Here is a 16353-nt window from a genome sequence, read left to right as displayed (position 1 = left end):
TCTCTCTGCCGAAGGAAAGAGGCTTGTTTTTAAAAAGCAGCTTGTCTGGAAAAAGGTTTTACAAAGCCCTCCCAATCATCAGGGACCCTGCTTGTGCTGTGCCTTGCAAAAGTCAACTCTTCATATTGATATATTGAAATGAACATTAGAGAAGCAGCATGGAATGGGGAAAGGCGGAAGGCATGGATGGCAGTGTGAGGAGTCGGAAAGGTGGAGCTAGGAAGGTTGGCCGTGGGTGGAGGGAAGAGGTCCAGGGAAAAGCTGTGCTCACTGGCAAATCTCTCCACTCTTGCTGTGAAGCAAAATTAAATTCGTGCTATAAGCAGTCTCGCTTGCTGCAGCAAGGCTAGAAAGTAAAATCGTGGCATGAGGAAATATATTGGTACAAGAAATCTTGCTATGACAGACATTTGTCCCTGTTGCACAGCAGATGACTTGTGTGTAATTGACCATTATATTCTCTCTTTCTCTTCTTCTTTAAAAAATCTCAGAAAAAAACCTATATGACATTCCAGTGGATTCCCATTAAGACACTGATTAGATAAATTCAGTTGGCTTCAATGAATCTAAACTATCAGTTTCTCTGAGATTATTAATTTAAAAGATTATCCCTCTTTTCCATTCCCAGCAGCACTAAATAAAACTTTCATCTTCGTGGTCTTACTGGGACTGCACATGTGCAGATCAGCGGCAAGCTTCTTTAAGATTCTTTAAAGAATCTTCCCCCTTGGAACCACTGGCAGGAACTTTCCAGCCTAAATGGTCACATGAGCAGGAGGGTGGGAATTGTTCTTCCCTCAGTTCTCTTTTTACTGCCACACAGAAAGAACGTGCTTCTGCTCATTGCTGTTGGTTCCTTTCAGCAATTATAGAAACCAAAAAGTCAGCACTTTGAAAAAAATGTTTCACTTGTGGAGCAAAAATGGTACAGAGTAACACTCATATTATGTGTCTCCTCTGCCTCAAGAAAGACCACATACTGGCAACCTGTAAGGCCTGTGCATCCACTGACCCCCAAAGCATTGCAAAAATGGACTTGTAGTCTAAAAGTGGCCCCATGGTTTGGGAACATTGGATGACAGAGTTAAGAGGGCACAATCTCCATCAGTAGTTTCCATCCCAGCTGGGAAACAGTTTTCCCAAAAAATCTTCTTTGGAAGCTCTGAGGGCTACTTCAGAGCTGACTGCTAAGAAGGAAAGAAAAAGCAAAGGTCCAAGCCATTGAAAAGACAATTGACCAAAAAGAAACCAAGTTTGCCTGGTTGATGTTCTCCCAGCTTGACAACGAACCAATTTTAGTTGCAGTTGGCATTACCTAGATGTCAATCACCCCCATCTACAAGGGGCTAATGCTAGACAAAACTCACTGCTTGATGCCAAACTCCTTCCCTTCCAAAGGACCCACCTACCTCTCAGTGTCAAAGTGTTTCTTCCACTTGAAAACAGAGTGTCTCCTCCTTTTAAAGTCAAAGCAGACCTCCTTGGCACTCTTGTTCTTCACTGACAAACACTGCTCTCTTTCACTGAAGAGAAGACCTCCGCCCAGAAACCCCGATGCTTTCAGTGGCAGAACAGAATTCATCAGATGATATTTCTTTGGCGGTGCTTCTGGTGAAGACTACTACTCATCATTTTTTCAAGAAGCTGGTGAACTGGCACCCTCTGGTACACTAACACCATCTAGGACCGAAAGATCAGTTGGGTGCTTCAAAGGGGTCTGGATTGCATCAAGCGAGCCCATGGTGCCCTTATGGACCCTGTGTGTACCATTCTATCCACCCACAGTCTTGGGCACAAGGGGAATATGGGTATAGGAGATCGATTCTGTCCACTTCCACCTTTCGGGAGACGAGAGACAAACAAGACCATCAACTCTGAATGATCGATGTTGACAGCCTAGCATTTTGTTTTGCATCAGTATCAAGCATCATCAGTAGAATAACATTACAACTTTGAGGAACGAAAAGTGACTTCTATGCCATCTCCAGAAGATGTATTGGGACATCCACTGAAAAAATCAAAAACGTTTATCATTAAGCAGAGATCTACAAGTCCAACAAGAATGGTAATTGAACCAATCATATCTACATGTAGTATTCCACAATGTAGTACTCCACTGATGTAGTATTCCATCACTACATTTAATAGCCTGGTTTATCCTCAAATAAATACATGGTCAGAAGGGGTGACTGAAATGTTGCTGTTTGATTGAAAACTTTCAACTAGAAGAAGGTCTGTGCTGGCTTAGACATCCCAGCGGTTGAGTTTTAGCACTCAAATCCGCACTCAGATGCAATCACCTGCAAACACAGTACTATGAGGGAGAGCCTGTACCAGTCTGTAGTCAAGAAGCCAGAAGTCCACAATGCAGTTGTCACAAGTCAGGGGCAAGCTGGGGGTGAAGTCTCACAGTTCCAGTCTGAAAGTCAGTTTCCAAGCAGACAGAGTCAGATGGGTCTCAGCACTGCTGAGAGGTTTGCATAGTTGCATTCACAAATGCCAGCTGACCTGGCACTCCTCTCACTCCTAGTTAGAAGACACACTGCTTTCAAGCAAGCAGCATTTATGCAATAAGCACTGCATCTTTTAAATTGTCATTTGTTCCTCAGAAACTTACTGCATCACTCTGCATGTGAGTCTCGTGAACTAGGGGTCTAGTTTCCCCAGCTGGTGCTTGGCTGGGAGCTGGAAACACCCTGCAAGGCTGGGAAAGCTTCTTTCAGTGCCTCCTCCTGTGCTAAGCATCTGCCAGAGCTGATCTCTACCTAAACAGCTCCACCTCAGAGGTTTCTGCACTGTCCCAGGACTGACTTACAACAATGTCAGAAACATGCTAACCCTGACGTTTGTGATTTCCCATTTGCATTTGATTACTTGTTATCATTCAAAGGTGCTGGACTTTAACTCCTCCATTAAAGTTTATTTGGCAGCTATCTCAGTTTTCCTTATCAGTATCAAGTCCTCTCTTCTTTTTTCTAACCCATATTGGAAGAGATTCCTCAAAGTTGTAGCTAATTTGTACCTTCAAGTGAAGGTGCACACACAGGTTGTGAGTAAATCTTTTGAACCAGTGAATAGTTATGACCTTTCTGGTATATCCTATGACACCTTTTTTGGTGGCCATAACTTGGGAGATCTGCAAGCCCTCAGATCTGACCACCACCCCCTTTTATTAAATTTCATGGGGACAAAGTATGCTCACTTTCCTAAAGTTGTTTCCACTTTTCATTTATTCCACGATATCATTTTATCAGAATTGTTCCCACATTCCACTTCTGATGCACACAGGGCCCTGCATTCTCTAGATGTCTGCAGAACATTATTGGAGGTTTTTTTGATAGAACTGCACCATTTCATAAAGACGTTAATCTCTTTATTTGTTTCAAGGGCATGAACAAAGGAAAGGAAGCATCCACTCAGACATTGTCAAAATAGGTTTCAACAGCTATTCAGCTAGCATATGCTTCAGCAAACACTGACTGTCCCCTAGGGATAGTGCTCATTTCACCAGAGCTCAAGCCACATCAGTTGTTTTTATCTCCAATGTAGTATCAAAGACATCTGTAGGGCTGCCACTTGGTCATCTCCATCTACATTCTTCAAACATTATTCAGTTGACATGGACTCCCAGAGAGAAGCAACTGTTGTGAAGGCTGTATTGCAAGCATTAATCAAATAAATCAGTCTTACATATACCTCCCTGCTGTATCAAGCTTGCTATTGTCCCATGTGGAACTGCACAGTAAGACCACAAAGATGAAAAACAGTGTTGCATATGCATGTAATTGTTGTTCATTGAGTGGTCTTTTGTGCAGGGACATATTTCTCCTTCCTTCTCTGCTATAGGTTATTTTTGATAACTGCGCGTGCTATAATTTGGCATATTGTTCCATGATGATGGGAAGAGAACTGAGGTAAGAATACCCCCTTCTCCCTGTCATGTGACTGTTAGGTGGCAAAGTTCCTGCCAGCAGCTCCATTGGGGTGGGTAAAGGAGCATTCTGAAAAGCAGAATCTTCAAGAAACTTGTGAATTTTCTCTGTGGCCAGCCTGTACATGTACAGACGACTACTTATTGAAAAACAACTACAGGTAAGTGCAACACTATTTTTCAAAGGTTTCATTCAAATAAAAATGTTTAAGAGATTCACAGATTTCAGTTTTTCATTTCCCCTGGCTCTAAGTTATTTTTAAAAAATGTATTCCAGTGCCCGTCCCCATCTTCCAGGAGCCAGATCAGCCACAAATATATCTCAGTTTTGGATCTCATAACTTCTGGTTCCATTTGTGAGGTTATGCCTTAAGCTCCTGGAAGCACTCCCCCACCCCCCCAAGGGACAGCACAGAAGAATATTAGTTCTTTATACTGGTTTGCATAGGAGCAGCAGTGGCGTAGTGGTTAAGAGCAGGTGTACTCTATTCTGGAGGAACCGGGTTTGATTCCCCGCTCTGCTGCTTGAGCTGTGGAGGCTTATCTGGGGAATTCAGATTAGCCTGTGCACTCCCACACACACCAGCTGGGTGATCTTGGGCTAGTCACGGTTCTTCAGAGTTCTCTCAGCCCCACCTACCTCACAGGGTGTTTGTTGTGAGGGGGGAAGGGCAAGGAGATTGTAAGCCCCTTTGAGTCTCCTACAGGAGAGAGAGGGAAGGGTATAAATCCTCCTCCTCCTTCTACTCCTTCTTCTCCTTCTCCTTCTTCTTCTTCAGGTCAATACTGTGTACTCTCTAGGGACTTAGAGATATTTCACACTGTCTGTGTTCCTGATCCTTTGAAGTGATGATGGAGAGTGAACCTGGGACTTTTCATATGCAAAGGAGATATTCTACACTGAGCTACAGCCTTGCCCCTTTGGAAAACTGTGACTTGCATCCCAGTTACAGTAGGCACTAATTAGATCAGGATCAACTGCAAACTATCCAACATGTGGCAGATGCCACTTCTGAGAAAATATATTTCCCTGCTTCTGCAGAGAATTGGAAACAATCAAAATAAATACCCTTTCCTCTTTGGACAATCAAAAGAATAGAGGAAAAGGAAGTTGAATGGTAAAATATTCCCAATGTCTGTACAACTGATGAAGAGTTTTATCCCGACTGTCAATTTTATGGGAGCGTGGACAAAGATGACCAGGAAGGCACTCTGCATTGATTGATAATGGTTTCCTTCCCCACACCCCTGTCAGGACTGGAAAGTAAAATGTGAAAAAGCCATTTCCCAGACATATACAATTCTATGAAAATAGGGTGGTTTGAGGATCAAAACATGCTTAAGATAGAATGCATCTGTTTGTAGGAGAAAAGTGGGTAGAAGGATTTAAATAAATGAATGAATATTATTTTAAATTCATCTTCCTACATGCCTGCCTGTTAATTTAAAACTAAATACAAGCATATTTAAATTAACATCAGTAGCAGAAGAGAAGTTCAAAACTCCTTAATTGGCATGTGAAATCTCTTTAATTTACTTATGGTATTTCAAGCTAAGAGACAAGTTAATCTCAAAATACAGTAGAAAGCTGGATAGCTCATCTCAATGTTAAATTTGGATCATATTTTGAGGGTTTTTTGTTTTGTATATTTCCCATAATCAATTGTAGCAAAGCCCTGACCTGACTTGTCTAGGCTAGCCTGATCTGGTCGGATCTCAGAAGCTTAGCAAGGTCAACTGTGGCAAGTATCTGGATGGGAGACCTCCAATGAGTACCAGGGTTGTGACATGGAACCAGGCAATGGCAAACCACCTCTGAATGCCTCTTGCCTTGAAAACCCCACCAGGGGTCACCATAAGTCAGAGTGACTTGATGGGGGGAAATTGTAGCCAAATGTTCTGTGATGTAAAGGCCTTAACATATCCAATTGTAGACATACAGTGCTTCACAGTGCAGCCAGTTTTGGAAGAACATCCTCGATTCAAAAATAAGCCGGTTCCCGATCAGATTATCAAGTACGTTTTTTCTCACATAACTGTATTTATATAAATTTACATAAATAAGTGTATGATCTGCAATGTAGTTATTTGAATGTCTTCTAAGAAGTACATCCCATGATTTGGAGTGGTTACGATTCCCATGTAAGCCTTATATTCTTATAGTGCATCAAAGGGGGGGGGGAAGAGCTGTGGAGTTGATGTGACCCTCTTGCCAGTGTCAGTGCCAACATACATAGTATAAGTACCACCTATGCTGGCGAGAGGGGCATTAACGCTGGCTCCAGGGTGCTGCATGCCTCTGTGGGTTTGGGGTGCGAACGCTGTCATTGTGCTGGTGCTCCTCTTTCAGGAGCCTGCTCTAGTGCTAATGACGGGGCGTTTACAGGCATAGATCCAACTTCAGTTGACTTGCTGAGGACTTTCAGCCTGAGGACTTTTAGCCTTTTGCTGCTGGCAACTTATGCCAGCAAAACTGCATGCATAGCCCATTGGAACAGTGAGTTTTGGGCAGTGGGTGAAGGTTTTTTGTGTTTCCCTGCCTTTCTGTGCCTCCCCATTCCTGGGAAGTGATGCAGTTAAGCAGTCCCCAGCCACTGCAAAACTACCCCCCCCCCCCCAGACTGTCTGTCATTAATTAGGGCTAACATCCAACCTTACAACTAGAAAGTTTATAAGCTCAAAACATTTGTATAGTTAGAAATCTATGAAAAGTTTACTTTTTATTTCAAACTGTTCAGTTGGCTCTTTTGAAGCTAACCCATGTCATGTATCTTTCGACTTGAATCTATTACTTCTGGTTTCATTGAAAATAAATAAGTTGCCTGTTGCTGTTCCAAGATGCGTGGATTTTCTTTCTCTCTGGTTTTCTTTCATTAACTACTTTACTGAGCTAGGCTGCAAGTGCTTTACTTGGGATGCTTCATACTCTTTCTCAGCTGAAGTCTGTGTCATGGCAAACTGTTCATTCTCTGAACTTTAAAGTTTGAACTAATCCTATATTTCTGAGTACAAATGTTTAGAATTTTTAAATCACTTTTTGAAAAAATTATATATTTTGATCATAATTCTGTAACAATAGAATTAAGCAGATGTCTGAGTCTGTAAATGGAGGTTATAATGGCTCACCATTATTTCCCCCACTTTATTTTAGAAAGTGGTTATCCAATAAATAATATTTTTAGTCCACCAGCAGTGTTCTTCAATTATAATTTACAAATATTAAGTGTTGAAATTTTGATAATGGAACAGGTAGAACGGAACACAACAAAAGAGATTGCCCTTAAGTAAGTCACTTTAAAAACTCTTAACTATAAATAATATTTCCTGGTTGTATTTGATACCCAGTTTCAAGATTCTCTTATAAGATACACAAACAACTTTTCTAATAAGGGACACCTTGAAAGCACAACATTGTACCTGTCCTTCCATCTGTCATGCTGTCGCCACTAAGTTTATTTTTTCCCATCATCAAGGAAAAAACCTGCTGCTGAAACACCAATTTGGTTAATGCTGCCAAATGCATTGGACAGAAGGGAAGGATAATTCAATGTAATGCAATAGATACCATCCATTATGTAGAACCTTTTGAGCCTTTGCTTTTTTCAGTCTCTTGTACTGGTAAAGAGAGAAAACAAGCACACTAAGTACCTCTGGAGGAGAATTAAAAATGAAGGAGGCCTCAGTCAACAGGCTTTCCAAAAATGGTTGATTGGTTTCTTGCTTCCTTAAGGGAGACGGAATTCCCTTTCTTTCCATCTGCACTTCTGATACTGTTCTGTTTGGCAATTCTGTCTTATTTCTATCTGGTATCCCAAGTAATGTTTACTCTCTTGTTTCTTTCTCTTCTTGCATCGAAGCTGTTGCCAACTCTTGCTGCTTCTCCCGCTTCAGAACTTCAAAGGTTCTTCTTTCATCTCAACAAATATTGCTCAAGCTACGTCCATTCGTGGTGATTCAATGCCTGCTGCTGCAGTCTTCTCACCTTCTGTATGCAAACAAACTACAGGAGCAACAGAACCAAGTTCCTCCTTATCATTTATGTAGTTTGCATGTTTACAATTGTTAGTAATAATCATTTTGCTTTTTCAGTGTAAGCTCTGAAATTTTGTCCAAAGGAAGCAACAATGGGAAGGGAAAAATACGATGTAAGAGTAAATAGGATATTTTTAGTTACATGCATTTAGCTTTGCTTCTGTTGGCCATAAAATCAATGAGAGCAGGTAGACTGTAATCTGGAGAATTGTGTTTGATTCCCTACTCCTCCACATCAGTGGTGGACTCTTATCCGGTGAACTAGATTTGTTTTCCCACTCTTACACATGAAGCCTCCTGAGTAACCTTGAGCTAGTCACAGTTCTTCAGAACTCTCTCTGCCCCACCTACCTCACAAGGTGTCTGTTGTGGGGAGAGGAAGAAAAGGAGTTTGTAAGCTACCTTGAGACTCCTTACAGAAGAGAAAGGCAGGATAGAAATCCAAGCTCTTTTTCTTCAATGATGGGGTTGCATCATAGTATCTTGATCCCATGTATGTAGATTATTCATTGAACAATATTTGTGAAGGTAGAGAGGGAGAAAGTCTGTTCAGTTTTTTGCTCCTAGTTGGATCTGTTTCTGCTGCCCTGTAGAATTCAAAGGAGGTATCTGAGTAGTCAGTTTCTCAATTAGCCCATTTCATCAAAAAGAGAAGTATTTTGTTTTCTTTTTATACAAGTGCCTCCATAGATTGTTGTATTGAAATACATTTATAGATAATGTTTTGAATGTTCCAGAAATGCTCCAAACAATCAGGACGAGGGATATCACAGGCATACAGGACAGTGAGTCCAAAATAAAAACCTGTTTGTTTCAGCTGTCCATTGGTCATAGTTCTGAAGCCTTATTTGGTTTTTCTGGATTATGTCTTGAATTGGGAAATGGGACAGATTAGTTTGGCCATAACAAGTTACAAATAATGAACAGTGGGCAATAATACTTCTACAGTCTAAAGAGCTGTCATTTGCACACAGTGTTTATAGACCTTCTTTCATGAGATCTTTCTATTTTCCAGTCAATTCAGAACGCTTCCCCTTCCATTATTTTTTTCTGTAGCTGTGATCTTAGCTATGGTGATCATAGCTGTCTGTCACCGACAGAGTCACCTTCTAGCCTTGCATAGAAATCTCTTCATCTTTCTGTCCTCTTATACCCTTTTTGTTCTCTATCTGCACAGCTGAGAGAGCTCTGTTGTCTGTCTCTTGTTTTTTCACCCTTCTCCAGCTTCTGGCCTTCTGTTTTTCTAGCTCCTGTGCTTGGAACAGTCACTGCCCATCTGGTTACCTCTTTTCCCTCTGGAAATCCTACTACTTGTACAAAACCTTTCTTTGCCCCCATAGACTCACTGCTTCTTCACATTCCATGCTCAGTTAAATGTGGCTGTCTTGTTTAACTCTTAAAGAGAGGCTTTGTGTTCAAAAGCCTTTGTCAATTAATTCAGTATTGTTTTTAGCACCTGGTATTTATTAGTTGGTATGCTAGACTGCTTGATCAAGTGTTCTTTCTCATTGAATGTTTCAAAATAATTTTTAAAGTATTATTTCCATAACTGATGCTTCTTAACTAAGTCACTGGGCTTGTGTAGTTGTTCATATAGCAAATATATTTTCTTTAAATGGATCATTGGTAGGTAATATCGAACAAATATATTTGTCTCCCATTTTGCTTGAAAATACAGGTCAATCCCAATTATCTGTATTTTCTTAGAGTGGCTCTTACTGAGAACATGTAGCAAAAGCAGCCATCACATCTTCCTGGCTGCAGCATGTGAAAGAATGTGCACTTACAAAGTTGCCTGCAAGAAATCATGCCCTTAATCCACAATGACATCGAAAGACTCTTGGAAGATGCAAATTGACCTAGCCTTTTTACCCATCTTTCTGTACAATTGTAGATAGTGGATTTCACACAAGTAGCTAGAGTTTCTACAGGTATCTGTTGATAAGACCAGCAGAAGAACCTCTTCGTGCCATTCCCAAATATTTGTTATACTTACAGTCTAAAGTGGCCTCAAGAATCCCTGTTGTTGTGGATTTATAAAAGCTCATCCAAGACACTTGTAATGAAAGGTGGTGCAGCATTACATCCAGCCGCATCTCTTAAAAGTCTGGGAGTAACTTTGGAGTTCTCCCTATCTGTGAAGGCTCAAGTCACAAGTACGGCAAGGACTGCCTTTTACCAACTTTGACAGACTAGGTAGTTGGCCTTCTACTTACCCCATCGTGACTTAGCCACAGTGATTCATGTGATGGTCACCTCCAGGTTAGACTATAACTTACCCTTGAGACTGACTTAGAATCTAACACTGGTCCAGAATGCAGCAGCCAGACCTCGTACTAGTGTATTGGTGAGCGAACACATAACACCAGTGATACAGTTGCTGCATTGGTTAGTGGTGGAATTCCAAATCAAGTTCCAGATTTCAGTTTTATCCATTAAGGCGCTGAGCACTCTGGGACCCTTGTATCTGTGGAACTGCATCACCCCATATTGCCTGTGGAGGGCACTCCAGTTTGCTGATAAGAACTTACTGGTAGTCCCCGGTCCCAAGGATGTGTGGTTAATCTCAAACAGAGCCAGGGCCTTTTCTGCCCTGACTGCAGCTTGGTGGAACTCTCTGTCAGTGGACACCAGGGCCCTGTGGGACCTTAAACAGTTCCACAGTGTCCATAAGGTAGAGATGTCCCAGCAGGACTTTGGTTGAGACCATGTGTTCTAAATCCAATTTTATTTGCTAGCCTTTCAACAATAATCCTGACAATGATCCACCAATGCACCATTGTCATCTGACCCTGCTTCCCCACCCCCCAATTCTCTCTTAATACTCAGTTAACAGGGGCAGAAATATGCTGAAAGATTTTCATAGACTTAGATTGTAGTTTGCTGTCTTGAATTCTGTTTAGATGCTGATGATTTGTTTTTGTACAGCTTTTATATACTCCATACTGGTCTGCACCATAGCAGTGTTTTGCAGGTGGTGCCCCAGGCAGCTCCAATTCCACCCCAGCTATTCCCCCAACTGAGCAATTGAAAAATGATTCAGCTGGGAAGGGAAGTTTTCAGTGGCAGCTCAGAGCTCCTGTGAGGGAGCCATTTCTTTGATACAATCCCACATTGTGTAGAAATGTGAATGAGTTAAATCAACCACAGGCTTGAAACCAGTCATGACTGGGTAGTGATCAGGTGTGAAAGACCCTTTGGACTGGCCCTGCCATCTCACACACACACACTTTCTTTCCAGTGGTTTCAGTTTTCACCTTTCAATGAATATTTCAAGGAATGTGCCAGCCTTGCTTTTAATACACTAGTGTTTAGCCTCAGATTAAACTTGCTTAATATATGGATTTTGAAGTTGCATATACATAGACAATATCTTGCCCTATGGGGGATTTTGCAATTACATGTCTCAGCTGCAGCCCACAGCTGGACACTGCTAACTTTTTGCTCTCCCCCCTTTCCCAGTAGGAAATGTTTATAATTCCTATTTAATTTAATTTCTTAGTTGTAGTAATGGTTATGAAACTTTCCTCAATGGTGTTCTGTATTCTAATTTGATAGGACTGAGTTTCCTCAATTAATTAATGAATTCTAAGCAAACAAGTAAGAGTGTGCGAAATAGTCCATCCACAAAAGAATTTTTTTATAAACAAAGTAGGGCATTATTAAATAATGTTGAGACAATAAACAGGGAGCTGTAAAAATGTCCAATAATCAATTTAAAAAACACAGAAATGATGCAAATAAACACGCGAGGGGAAACTGAATAAGCTCAGAAAGTGGCGCTGAGGAGGAAGTTCAGGGAAGCAGAGAAGTGTGAAAAATGTAATCAGGATTGCACAGCAAGTGAAGACATTTTCAAAACATTTCAGCCATAGATTTGTTTTAAAGGGGGATTCATTTAAAATGTTTTGAGGCTGGAAATAAAACATTTTGGGGTAAAAACAATGTGGAACTCCATGGAGGAAACATTTTATTTCCTGCCTCAAAACGTTTATAATGAATTGTGCAGAAAAGCCCACTGTCTTTCTGGCTGATTCCTCATGGGCCAAAAACAGTGGTGTGAAAATGGTGTAAAAGGATTTAAAAGGGTGTAAAAGAGTTTATACCGTTTTCACACCGCTGTTTTTGGCCCATGCGGAATCAGCCTCTGTGTCATTCCCTGGCCATTACTCAACCCCAATATAATCTCTCTTTTGTTTCCGGTAGGAAAAATTGCTTCTTTTAAAAACATGGATTTTCAAAAGGGTAAATTCAAGTGCAGGCTTATCAAATCTGTTGGTAATGTCCCTGAGCCCCTTTGCCCCTGATATTGGGAGGGCAGTGAGTCATGCCAAAAAAGAAAAGGCATGCATGGCACCTTCTCTGTCAATCATGCGAAAACTCACCTTAAGAGGAATTCGTTTTCACTGAGGATCCCAGAGTTTCCTCCCAGATAGCTTGATCTCAAATAACAGGCCAGATTTCTGAAGCAACGGGCCAATTCCAGCAATGTATTCAGTATCTAAATGACCAGACAGGATGGTTCTCGCCATTCCTTAATCATGGCAAGTACCTTATTATAGATCCTATTATAGATCTAATCTCTCTAAAAGAGCACTTTTAATAAAAAGGAAAACTTCTCTCCGCCATATAAACAAAGGGCATCTTTTACGACTGGCTCATTCTCTCTCAAAAGATTACATTACTATTATTTCCACAACACCCCCCCCCCAAAAAAAAAATCAGGCAAAAAGATATAAAAAGTTGCCCCATTTTTTTGTAGCTAGGTTTGGAATTATCTTCTTACCCCAGTCTGATGTCCTGACTCAGGTTTGGGTAACAGTGACTTCATTCATTCATTCATTCATTCATTCATTCATTCATTCATTCATTCATTCATTCATTCATTCTTTATATCCACTTATCTCATTCTCAAAGCAGATTACACAGAGTGATACGGATCCTTCATATTCACAGGCAGTTTACTGTCAATACCAGGGACGTAGGTATAGATTTTTTATGGGGGAGGGTTCAGGGGGTGGGGCCATGCCCCCACCCGCCCCTGGGGCATGGCCACGCCTCCCCAAGCCCCGGCCCCAGCATAAGTGCTTATAAAAGCAGCCCTCCGAGGCCTGGGATGGAAGACTTCCCTGCCCTGCCTCCCCCCCCCCCAACCAGCTGTGCTCCCAAATACTCCTTTTAAATCCACCTTAAAGAGAGAATCTGGGGTCCCCAGTTTAAACAATATTGAAAGTGATGCTGTTTGGGGGTGGATTATCCCCCACCCTGAAACAGCATCACTTTCAATGTTTAAACTGGGGACCTCAAATTCTCTCTTTAAATCCATGCCGAAGGGGGTGGATTTAAAAGGAGAATCTGGGGAAATTTGGGGGGGGGGTGCCTGCTGTCAGGGGTGCATTTGTTAAGCTAGCAGCACCAAACTTTCAGGGTATCTTTATGAGACTCTCCTAATGATATCACCCAGGTTTGGTGAAGTTTGGCTGAGGGGGTCCAAGTTATGGGCCCTCAAAGGTGTAGCCCCCATCTTCTATTAGCTCCCATTGGAAACAATGGGGGATGGGGCACCCCTTTGGGAGTTCATAACTTTAGACCCCCTGTACCAAACTTCACAAAGCCTGGGTGATATAAGTAAGAGACTATAATGATGATACCACCCAGGTTTGATGACGTTTGGTTCAGGGGGTCCAAAGTGGTATCATAAGAAAAATCTCCCAAAAAAGCCCTGAAATTTTGGTGCTGCTAGATTAAAAAGTGTGCCCCCTGCAGGCCCAAAACCAAAAAAACACTAAAAATTCAAAAAAACTACAAGTGGGAGGCAGAGCTTCGGACATGTAATGGGGGTTGAACCCGAGAACCCCCCCACCCTTACCTATGTCCTTGGTCAATACTAATTGCTAATTGTGGAGGGACAACACAGGAGGGCTGTTGCTTTTTTGCTTTGCTTATAGGCTTCCTGTGGGTCACTGGATGGCCATTGTTTGAAACAGGATGCTGTTCACTGAACTTCATCTGGGACATGCCTTAATCCTCCTGGATTCACTACTATTTCCAAGAAAAGCTGTGGAGGGCCAACACCTAAAGTTCATCTTTTGCTGTATAGGCTTACTGGAGTATGGCTGTGGGCTGTTAGGAAAGCTGCTGCACATTAATATTTACCACTGCACTTTAATATTTACCCCGTACACTATTTCTGCCCTTATTTTGCCATTTACGCTATTCTTGAGAATAGAGATTCATCTCTATAAGCAACAAAAATAATTGAAGCCACAATTGAGCAGTTTGTGTTAGCTATGATTATGCTTTCTTGGATGTTTAAGCTGGTTAGTGTTATTTTTGTTGTTACCTGTGCTGTCCAGTGTCATTGAAATAATGCTGGTGCTGATAGTTCAGCATCACATTCAGTTAAGACATTTTTTGCAGAGGTTGCCCACGCTTTGCAAATCGCAATTGTTTTATGGCTTCTTCCTTCTGAGCGGGAAGATTGCTGTACTGTTAGTAGAATTGTCACAGGAGTTGATCTTGTTATGTCTGCAAAGTGGCTGAAATATCACATAGATCAGCAAGGAAAATATCATCCCCTTTGCCAGATCATTTACAGCTAGCTGTAAAGCATAGTGCTTTATGAGTGTCCATAAAAAATAAAGTAAAGGAGGGTGCGTTGATATATTGACAACCTTAAGAAGCAGCATCAGCAGAGTAAGATTTAAAAAAAATGTCATTCAGGTTGGTTGGATTTTGCTCTTTTGACCACTGAACCTTCTGTTGGCAGTGATTTTCATATAGTACTTTTCATATAGTACTTTTTAATGAGTGTCAACTGTTTACTTTTCCCCATCTTTTTATTTAAAACTTTGACATAAAAAACCTTGCTTACATGACCATGTGCTTGAAGCAAGCTTACTTTTTGCCAGCTTACTACTGTCAGTTTGTATTTATTGCAGAGTTAGCAGCAGCAGCATCCTATATAGACAGTGAAGAAGAGAAAATGATTTGATCTTTTTGTAGGGACTGGATTTGCATAAGGCTCATCTGTTGATAGCCCTGTGTGCCATCAATGTCCTGGAGAGCCACACCTTTCAGTCTAAGTTTGAGAACATCTGTGAAGTTTCTTATAGAGTGTTACACTTATAATCTGAATTTCAAGTGGCTTTGGTATGAGCTACCGGTACAGTAAAAGAACTCTGAAGGAAAATTTGTATTAAATTGTAATTGAGAAGCACATTTGACTGATTATCAGGTCCATTGTTGGGGAAGTTCAGGGCCCAGGACAACCTCCACCTCTCCAGGAAACACTGGTCATATTCCTCTTCAGCTCTGCTCACATTAGTTGTTCTTTCAAGTCTGGTCACTATCACACATCCCTGAAACCCTATCCAACTTTTGCTGTTGTTCCTCTTGGTCTTTTTTGCTTTGCATGTTTGTGTGCTCATTGCCTAAAATACATTCCTTATTTTCAGTAATTATATTAATTACTGAATAAAATATATTAATTATTACTGAAAATTTGTTAATTATACAACTGCCTGCTCATTTGAGAGTTTTCACCCCAGATTATCCTGGTATACAAGGTAATCAATCCCAGTTACCCTCTCACGCTCTGTCTCCCCAGCTAATTCCCCAGTTAGTGGAGATTCCCTTTCTAGGGTAACAGAACCACCACTGATCTTTTGGTGTACAGGGCCCGCTAGATCTGCTTGTCAGGTGATCAGTCGGGACTTTGGGGAAGTGCTCAAAGTCACCCTGATTCAAACGCTGTTCTTCTGAAGATGCATCAAAATGATCAAGGAGTGCCTTATTTACAAGGAAGAGTTTGATGCTTTGCAATTCAGAAAAAACCAAACAGATGTATAGTTCATACTTACCTTATAGAATGTACTGCTGCAAGGTGTAGTGATGGCTGCTAGTTTAGACTGCTGTAAAAGAGGCCTAAACAGTTCATGGAAGATAGGCCCACCAAAGACTACAGCTAAATCAAACTTTCATATTAATTGCTGTGAGGAAGCTTTGACCTCTAGGCTTTCAAGAGGCATCTAGTTGGCTACTGTTGTGCACAGAATGATTAATTAAATGGGATCTTTGCTTTTATCCTGGAAGGCTTTTTAATTTCCTTTTGGAACTAACATATGATTAAAATGTTTTGTAATATTTATTTGTAGCTTTTACAAATCTAACTATGTGCAAAGATTCCACTATTCAAGACCAGTAAGAAAAGGATCCGTTGATCCAAAAAATGAATTTGCCGTAAGTATTTTTTCAGTAATGCTTTTATAGTCATTGATAGGTGATATATGTGAGGACTGGTGTGTACTGGACCAGGTTTTAACACAGTTAAAATTGAGATGAATGTATCCAATGTGTCTCCTCAGAAGAACTGGAGGATGCTTCACTAG

General features: G+C 41.1%; 1 protein-coding gene across 1 annotated transcript in view; it reads left to right on the top strand.

Annotated features, from left to right (window-relative positions):
- Nucleotides 1-16353, top strand: part of DOCK2 (dedicator of cytokinesis 2) — a 341484-nt gene that overhangs the window by 300382 nt on the left and 24749 nt on the right. Inside the window, exons 28-29 of the mRNA XM_048488170.1 lie at nucleotides 5866-5947; nucleotides 16120-16204. Of these exons, the coding sequence (XP_048344127.1) occupies nucleotides 5866-5947; nucleotides 16120-16204 (167 nt within the window). The remainder of the gene's footprint in view (nucleotides 1-5865; nucleotides 5948-16119; nucleotides 16205-16353) is intronic.

The sequence above is a fragment of the Sphaerodactylus townsendi genome, linkage group LG03 (genome assembly GCF_021028975.2).
Source record: "Sphaerodactylus townsendi isolate TG3544 linkage group LG03, MPM_Stown_v2.3, whole genome shotgun sequence".
NCBI classification, from domain to species: Eukaryota; Metazoa; Chordata; class Lepidosauria; order Squamata; family Sphaerodactylidae; genus Sphaerodactylus; species Sphaerodactylus townsendi.
The sequence above is the reverse complement of the archived record's forward strand: the minus strand, read 5'-3'. Positions and strand labels throughout refer to the sequence as shown.